The 9065-nt window shown below is 41.0% G+C and overlaps 1 protein-coding gene across 1 annotated transcript; it reads right to left on the bottom strand.

The window, feature by feature from the left end:
• Positions 1-463: 463 nt before the first annotated feature.
• On the bottom strand, positions 464-8403 carry LOC109536679 (transcription elongation factor SPT6). Its single transcript, XM_019902994.2, has 12 exons — positions 8141-8403; positions 6728-6806; positions 6418-6611; positions 6217-6327; positions 5449-5728; positions 5209-5308; positions 4962-5148; positions 1617-4903; positions 1235-1563; positions 946-1180; positions 741-887; positions 464-654 (listed from the first exon to the last, which is right to left on the bottom strand). The coding sequence occupies exons 1-12, from the start codon at positions 8180-8182 to the stop codon at positions 546-548; spliced, it is 5100 nt and encodes a 1699-aa protein (XP_019758553.2). The 5' UTR covers positions 8183-8403; the 3' UTR covers positions 464-545.
• Between the last annotated feature and the right edge of the window lie 662 nt (positions 8404-9065).

Here is a 9065-nt window from a genome sequence, read left to right as displayed (position 1 = left end):
CGGGGAGAGTGAAGTGACAGGAGCGACCGGGTGCAGAAGAAGGTTAAACCCGCGAGTCGGAAACGCGTGTTTTCCTTGTGTTATTGTTAGTGAAGTTGACGGTAACTTTGAAGTTATTTTGTTCCTGTTCCGTAGTTAAAGTTGTACCGAGTGGAATAAAAGTTGGAAGCAGAAGGAAGAGTTTAATACTCGGCCATCCACGGTACAATATGTTTACCGACCGATCAAAATGCGTTTTTTTGTGGCGTCATCTAGCTTGCGAAGCACAAAAGTGAAAGTTCTTTACTATCCGCCTCTTTTTGACCGGTATTTCGCTCCTTCCCGTACTACCAGTCAAAAATGGAACATACCCTATCAAGCAGTTCCCTCTGTCGGTCGAACTAAATAGGTACTTATCTAACGGATTGTTATGAGCCCGAAATGACTTTGTCTGTCACCGTTCGGACACCCATAAAATCTTATCGGTCTTATAACACTTTATTATAACGGCTTTATACACTACATAGTTATGGAACCAATAAGGGCAAATGTTGAGAAACCGGGCACTACTCACCTCTACTTCTTGCGGCCCACGCTTCAGCAGCTTTCTGCCAATCCATCTGTTCCGAATGACTGTATCCGCCCGACCGATAGGAACTTGATGTGACCGAGTTCCTACAGATTGGAAAAAATCCATTAATCCCGGGAAAATAATGTACCAATGGATGGAGAATGGAGCATCTTATAGACTTCGTATTTACCTGGATGGTAATCCGTGCCCCGGGGCGCTTCGGTGGTGGCTCATACGGGAAAACGGACTACTTTGACTAGCTGGGGTAACTGAACCCGGATGCAGGAATGTTCCGGGAGGCACCGATTGCATCGGCGATGGTGTCGATTGACCATATCTGCATATAAGATCAGCATATTTTTTTTGATGGCAACAAATTTGTGGTTTGAAAGTACCTCGGTGTCTGTTGTGTATGGGGAGTCTGGTAGGGGGTCATAAATGGTGTCTGTCCGCTGGGAGTGTACGGGGTGTTCAGGTAATTGGCCCCATAAGCTCCACCGGGGGTATGCGGGTAGTGAGGAGTTTGATTGGCCACAGCTGACAAACTTTGTAACATGTGACTGGGCAAATTCTGGGCGACCCGTTGAATGGTTTCTGCGTTCATGCTATTGAACGGTGTGCTAGCAGTACCTAGAAAAAATATCAATTGTAGATTAGTACTTCCATCAAAAGGCTGTAATTTACCTTGATAGGGAGTGCGTCCACTAGAGCCACTCATTCGAGGGGTGCTGGGGGTTCCACCTGGAATCGGATCCCTAAAATGCTCTTTAAACCATTTGAACAGCGATGAGACAGAATCGAACATTTGTTGTCTGAAGCGGAAGCCTTCGGGAGTGACGGTGACATATTCATGTTTCACTTTAGATCTGGGCAAATAGGACAACATAAACTTGCCAGGGTAGTTTTTCGCCGCGCTCACAATGTAGTGAATTTTGGCCGGGTTTTTTTTCTTCTCGTCTTTGATGTAGTCTTCAGCTTTATCCTTCAGACCCCCATTAGTGTCCTTGTAATACCTATGAAAAAAATGCATTAAAGAAAAAAACTATGATAAAAAAGCGCGTTTTACCTGAAATAAAGCATATCCCTGGCATAAGACGCCATGGGATTAACGTGACGAGCAATAATCTCATCTAGATCTTCAAACTCCTCATTGCCAATCCAAAGGGACTTTCCCAGCGAAAAGGCGTTCGTTTTCCCTTGCTCTTTCACATCGATATGTTGGTAAATCCCATCTCCGACCTTCCAGGTAATGGTAAGATGATCAACCCCTTTGCTCGATGGTCTGACTATTACTTCTCCTTGGTCCATGTCGGCCATGCACTTTTCTGCTTCCGTATAGGAAATGTTATGAAAAGCAGGATGAACGATCACACGTTTAATGTAAGTTTGCTTCTGTTTGTCCTTTTTCTTTTCGGCTTCCATTCTATTGTCTTTGTCTTCTTGATCTTGATCGTAATACGGATCTCTCGGGGGCCTCCATTCGTGGTTTTTATCTAGCAAATCGCTCGACTTCGACGTGCAGTCAACCGAGAACCGTTCGACATCAATCTTGATTATTCGGCAGTGTATCAGCTGACCGATGCCGACCCGTTCCTCTGGGTTCGACACAGTTTTATCACTCAAATTCTTAATATAAATGTAGCCAGAAATGCCATTGTCTAGTCGCAGTTTTACTCCTGTGGCCTGTCCGGGACAGGAGCCAGCATCGAAATGGTTCCACACATCGGACAATTCAGGAAAGTCATTTTTCAAGCAGAAAGGACATTGCCACAATCCAGTTTCATCGTTACGAACAGGATTGGCGGAGTCCAGTTGTTCACCTTGTGGTTTCCTGCGGGCAATACCAATAACACTAGCCTGGACCATTTTTCCAATATAGAAAGTATCTGGCGATTCTTTGGTGAGCATGTCAAACAGCTCCTCCGAATTGGCGGGACGATAAGCCGTTCGCAGATCCTTGTAGCGGCTGTTCAACTCGGCCCGAATATCGTACAAAGTAATGCTTTTATTGCCAAATCCTTGACGTTCCAGCTCCTCAGCGAACGCGTCCAAATCGAGATCCTTTAGCCGTTCGGGCGTCACTAGAATTGCCTCCAAAGCTCCGGCTGGATTCGCCCCTTCATCATCGTCATACTCCAGAGCATCGACAGCCATTTTACGTGCCCATTCATATGTTTCGGGATGCACTCTGGAGCCGTCGAGAATTTCGACGTACGCCTCGGTGCTGTCGCCTAGACTGTTCGTGTCGATCTTAATAAAGCCAGAACAATTAATGAAAACTTTGGGACCCATGTGGCACGCGGTCACCAATTGCGTTCTGTTTTCTAGCCGTTGATTCGTCTGCTTCAGTACCCTCAGTAAAGCTTGGCCTTTTCTCGGCCCCAGACCGCAAATGAACTGAATCAGGTGGCTCTTGTGCACTTGCTGAACGGCGAGATTGACGTCTACTCCCACTTCATTGGTACGGTTAACAAATTCCAAGCACAATGCTTCCAGGAGCTCCTCTTTTGTGATTTGCTCCTGCAAAGGGTGAAACCGTAAACTGAGAATTTCCTCATCGCTGTTGCACAGTTGTGAGTATTCGATCAGCGGATCCTGCATTTTCCTAGCCAAAGATATGGCTTGCCTTAGTAACTCTGGGTAGTCCCGGAAATCCGCGACTCCTTTATTCGAATTTGCATATACTTTGGCTAACTCATTGTCAATAATTTCCACTTTAATAGTGGGAAATTGTTCAGATTCGACCAGTTCTTGCACAACGCCTCGTAAGTCCTCTGCGATCATTAGGGCTTCACGCGATTCTCCTCCAATCGCTATGACGTGCGGTTTTTTCGAATAAATAAAGTTCCGTAGAGCCATCAAATCGGCTTCTTTCAGTAACTTTTCCTCCTGCCTCCAGCTGTTCTTTCTCTTTAAAATGTGCGGCAGCCGCAGGTAATCAGTTATATCACCATCAGGCGCTGAGATACAAGTAAATGCAGATTGCGAATAATCCGGTTCATACGCTAAACCCATCACTCTAATACCTTTGCTGGTGTTCCACTCGTCTTCGTCCTCCTCGGGGAATTCGACCTGATAAGGCGATATTTTTATCCAGTTGTACAGTTTGCGACAGCAAGCCTTCAAGACGAATTCCTTAGCTTCATTCACAAGCACAAGCTTGATTTCCGACTGCAAATCGGGAATTACGCAACGCAGCAGCGCTCTTTCAACACATTCAGCACGCACTTTATTCCATTCCTGGACGTTTTTGCTGAATTCGTCACGGATGTACAGCTGCTTCACTTCATCAAAGTATGAATTAGAAGTGTGGCCTTCAATGTTGTCGCTGATCTTAATCTTCACCAACAGTTCTTCTTCCGCAAGTGTTAACTTTAGAAACTGATCTCCTGTTAGGTCTCTGACCGGCTTATTCTTTATATACTTTAAGGCATAGCAATTGTGCGATTCGTCGATAACTTTTTGACCTTTTCTGGTTGGAGCTACGCTGATTTTGGCTCTTTCGTAGAATACTTCACGCACACATTTGCGTACAAGCGGCTCACGGGCTATTTGGAGTGCTACCATGTATTTGACAGCTTGTAAAACCTCCTCAACTGTCTGAAACTTGGGGCAAATATATTCTTTGGCTAATTCAGCAGGCTCAGTTAACTCTTGATCGACCTCGTGTCGCTGATAATTGTCGCGAAGATTTTCAGCAAAATGTTCCGGAGATAAACCAAATCTTTTAGCTAACGAATTCAGTCCTGCTTTTATGCACAGTGCATATGATCCTGATCGATTTGCATATCTGATAGTTTCCGGCTCTGGATCGTTGTTCTGCTCATCGTCCGGAAAGTCTTCGACGGTCTCAGCGCCTCCATCTTCAGCTTCAGCTAGTGCTTTCAATCTGGCTTGACGCCTATCCTGTTTTTTTCTTTCCTTTTCTTTGACCTTCCAGGCGGCGTGCATCGCTGGTAAATCCTGCGCATAATACAGTATGAAGTGATTGTGAACGTCGTTAAGCTCTTCAGCAGTTTGCACGTTTCTCAGATACTCAATATCAGACTCTTTCAGCAACCTGACATTATCGGGTATAGGTGCATCCGGGTCTTGCATAATCTGGTCCATTTGGTACGATCTCATTTTCTCCAGTAGATTGAGTAGATTTTCTTTCCGGCCTTTCAATTGGCACCATTTCGCGTCGTACCTGTACACCTTCCACAAGTCGTTGATGTTCAATTCAGGCTGAACATACTCTTTTCTATAGAAAGCAATAAACGGCACTTCCAGTTGTTGGTTTCGCATAAAGTCTAAAGCTTTCCGAATTTTTCCAACTGTCTGAGGGCCCTTGCGCTGTTTATCTCGTGCTTCCTGCAAAAGCATGTACGGTTATGATAACTGTTTTCTTGATTATGACAATTAAACAAACCTGTGTAAGATTGGCATCTATATTAGATACGGTGCTCCTGCAAAAGGCTTGTTTGTAAATCCACTCCGATTCGTCGTCTAGTTCGGAGGAATCGTCTGGGACAGCTGAAAGAGGTACGTCGCGTAGCTGCAACCTTTCTGGTATATCTGTGCTTCGAATTTCATTGTCCAAATCGGTGAAAAACCCTCTGAAAAAATTAACGTTTTTTCATGCTTGCAACAACATAGTTTCACATGCCTTGACGTACCTTTTCAGTTCTGAAGGTTCGTAAATTTCAAAGATTGACTTTTTTGTTGGCCGCTTCTTGGCTGCTTTCTTCTGACGACGTCTTCTCTCGCCTTCTTCATCTACAAAACAAAACTCTGCATAATTCATTCGACCTATATTTCAATGAGTGCTTTTGCACTAAATTGGTCTCTTATGGATAAGATCCAATTATTATTGAAATTTGATGATGGTGTATTTTCATATCATCATCCGTCAATACCTTCTTCATATTCGTCTTCTTCGTCCTCCTCCTCTTCATCGTACTCATCATCATATTTAGAGAATTCGTCATAATCGAAATCGACTCCAAATGTTTCTTGGGCCTCCTGCAGCGCGGCGTCGGAAAAGATTGGTTTCTTCTTCTTTTTTGCTATAGGCTTCCCATCATCGTCAACAATAAAATCATCAGCGTCTGAATAGTCGCCCTCATCCTCTTCCTCCCCAAAATGTTCAGGTTCGGCAGCAGGCCGATGGCTACGTTCTGAATGTCTTTCGTCATCCTGCAAGAAAGAATATGAAAATCATTTATATTTGTGATTTGCAACAATTAAAATAGTTTGATTGCTAAAAGTTTAAGAAATAAAAAACGAGACGCAAATATTGACTAAAAATAGAATATTAGCAAATCAAATTCAATTTCAAACAGAAAAATCTAGAAGAGTCTTCCATGTGAACTTTTTAATTTTGACTCTGATTTCAACTGATAGTTTTAATTAAATAAATAACCATAACCCTGAAGGTTCAACGAATAATCTTAAAAGGGCAAATGAAATGGGACTTGAATGTGAACTAGTTCCGGATGAACAAGCTGTTAGCAACAAGGCCAACAAACATACAGCATTAAGTTCTAAAAAATTATCATTTTTACCTTTCTTGCGTCTCCATCTCTTTCCTGAATGATATTAAGAGCAAAAGATCAAAAAATATTATACAGTTCTTCCAATTATAGACGATTATTGGGGCTCTCTTATTTGATAACTATACTTACATCTTCTGAAAAAAGATCATTCGCTATTTGCTCTCTATCTTGTTCAGCATCGTTCTCTTCTTCTCCGTCACTTTCTTCATCCTGCATCTTCTTCAGTCTCTTGAATTTGGGCTGGAGACAAGAACAAGGTAGTAAGTTTAAAAGACCAGGTAAAAAGTATAAGCAGCGCATGTTGACATTACTCGTATAAAACAAACTTACGCGTCTCTCCACTTTGACACCTAAATTTTCCTCAAGCAAATCGTAATCTTCATCCTCTAAACGATCATCAAGATCTTCATCATCGGATTTCTTTCTTTTCTGACCACGTGATGCATCAGAGTCTTCACCATCACTTTCCTCAATTGGGTTATCATCAATTAGATCTTTTAATTCCTCTCTTAGTCTTTCATCGTCTATAACATAATGGGACATAATTTTAAAACGGACACATAGTATACTTACTAAAATAGTTAATTTTCAACAGGTATTTCATGATTCAGTAAATTTTTTACTAATTTCGCAAACTTACCATCTTCTTCTTCTTCAGAACTATCGTCCATTGCTTTAACTTTTTTCGGCTTTTTGCGCTCATGGGGCTCCAGCTCTTCCTGCAAGAAAAATATTGGATAAGTTGAAATAACGGATGTTTTATGCAAACTAGTCTGTTTGATGAATCAACAATTCAGCACTCGACACACAAAGTTGTCCCTAAGATCCATTATAATAGCTGTTGCAAGAGTTTGGGCATCGTTTTTAACGAGACCATTTAGCACTTCGATAATCAGATCGCAGGTTATTGTTAAAACTTGTTCGGTACTTTAAGAAATGTTCACAAGAAAAACTGCTGCCGCTTATTCTACCTATTGGGTGCTCCTGTATGTCGGTCCGCGTTTTGCGTTCTTTTTAATTACCCTTAAAGTACAATAGAAATAAAGCAGTTTCAGTGGAAACAAAACATACGGATCGTCCATAAACTTCAATCATGTTCAAACGACCCGGTAAAATTTCATTGAAAATTAGATGACTAGTGCCGTGTACTGAAATGTGTTTTAAGAACTAATGATCGATGATTCGACATACATAATGTGCCTAAGATCCACTGCAATAAAGTTTTTGCAAAATTTTATTAGATATTAGCACTCTTAGCGAAGGAAAATTTTACCAAATGAACATCATGAAGTCACATAAGCTTGAAGTTTGAAAATTCTGGTTCAGTGATCAGCTGTTCGTCCATCAAAACAGTGAACTTGAGCGCAATATTTATCCGCATGTGTGACGATTTACGGCTGTCAGATCCAAGTGCAATGTTGCCACTTACTCTACCCATGCATAATTATTTATACTTGCACTTTGCGAGAAAGGAAATTCCCTTTAAGCAAATGGCTTATACAGATTCCCTTAGAAAATATTTTAATTTAGTTTAATTGGTTTTAGTATTGGATTTGTTTAGTTAGAATTCACTTTTCTCTGCTACAATACTTTATCGCGGTTTGGGTAAGAAATAAAAAATACGAATTACAGATGAACTGTGATGAGCCATGAACCTAGACCGATCTAAATTCAACGCATCTTAAAATTTAAGCTTACAATACTTGCACGAAAGTGTACTATTCCATTTACATATAACGTTCTGTGTAGTCTGGCAACGCTGCACAAAGTTTAGCGTAAATATGAATATTTTAATAGTTTGTAAATGTTTTCTAGCGTGTTTCTATGGTCTATTCGCACCTTTTTGGTGATGGTGTCGTTTGAGTTTCTCGGATTTTGTACTTCTCTATTCCTACCTTAAAGACCACTTCAAATTAGGCACTGTCAGTGAAAATGTTCCTGAAGGGTCCATAAATTAAGCCAAAAAACACTGTGTAATCTCTAAGGTAAGAATGGAGAAAACTACAAAATCCGAGAACCCCAAACGACTCCACACCATTATCTATTGACCTACCTCACTACTTTCCTCTGCTTCGGATTCAATAAAGTCGGCCATTCTCGTGGTCAAGTTAAACTTCACACTAAACAGCCGTTATATGAAAGCTGATATTGATATTTTGTTGTTAACGAAAACGTTAAAACTCCGGGACTCCGTTAAAAATATCCGGGGTGTATTGAAACAGTAGAAATACAAGTTGACATGCTTAAAGCCATTAGGTTTGGTCCATAGATAGACAAGTTGGTTTGGTTACTTCACTACTGTCGTCTGTCAACAGGATGCCCGACGGAGGAATAGCGGTATTGCCAACTACTGAACGAATGTCGCCAACCCTAGACTTAAAAATCGCCAGTTTTGGCGTTAACTAAATTCAAACGGGATAAACCTATTAAAACAAAGCGTTTTTTAAATTTTACAAGAACTTTTAGTTTTAAGCTTAAACCGCAGATAGGTGTATGTCCACGGCTTAAAACAATTTTTTTCAGCTCTGATGAATCGCGATAACAAACTTTCTATTACACTTATTGTCTCTGATATCTATTCTTATCATTATAGTGGTATGACTGTGCTCTTGCAAAGGACCTACCTAAAAATGTATCTGCTTTGATAATTGTAGTTAAGTAATTAATTCATTTGTTGTTACATTGAATTATTTGTTTATTTTCTTAAACCTTCATTCATAACGTCATCATTTTGCTTTTTGAATAAAGGTTTGTTGTTTGCATGATACACTTTTCACAAATTAATGCTACTTGGCGTTTTGCCAATTTATTTACTGCAATAAAAATTTAAAATGCTTTTGAACTGCAAACTCGCAAGCAGATTTAAAACGCAGCTGTGCCCTTGCGTTCATAGATGGCGGCAGGTTAGCGCGGGTCCAACAGAGTGCGACGTAGTGGGCTATCTATACTTGTCTTTATCTATGCAAAGGACATAAAAC

The sequence above is a fragment of the Dendroctonus ponderosae genome, unplaced genomic scaffold (assembly GCF_020466585.1).
Source record: "Dendroctonus ponderosae isolate FM_Combo_2020 unplaced genomic scaffold, Dpon_F_20191213v2 Dpon_F_20191213_340, whole genome shotgun sequence".
Classification (NCBI taxonomy): Eukaryota; Metazoa; Arthropoda; class Insecta; order Coleoptera; family Curculionidae; genus Dendroctonus; species Dendroctonus ponderosae.
The sequence above is the reverse complement of the archived record's forward strand: the minus strand, read 5'-3'. Positions and strand labels throughout refer to the sequence as shown.

Excerpts from the sequence above, each read along its gene's own strand:
- LOC109536679 (XM_019902994.2), bottom strand. The coding sequence starts at position 8,182 with ATGGCCGACTTTATTGAATCCGAAGCAGAGGAAAGTAGTGAG. Across the intron at positions 6,612-6,727 it reads TTCTGAAGAAGAAGAAGATG|ACGATGAAAGACTAAGAGAG; the intron begins GTAAGTTTGCGA and ends ATTATGTTATAG. Across the intron at positions 655-740 it reads GGGCACGGATTACCATCCAG|GAACTCGGTCACATCAAGTT; the intron begins GTAAATACGAAG and ends TCCAATCTGTAG.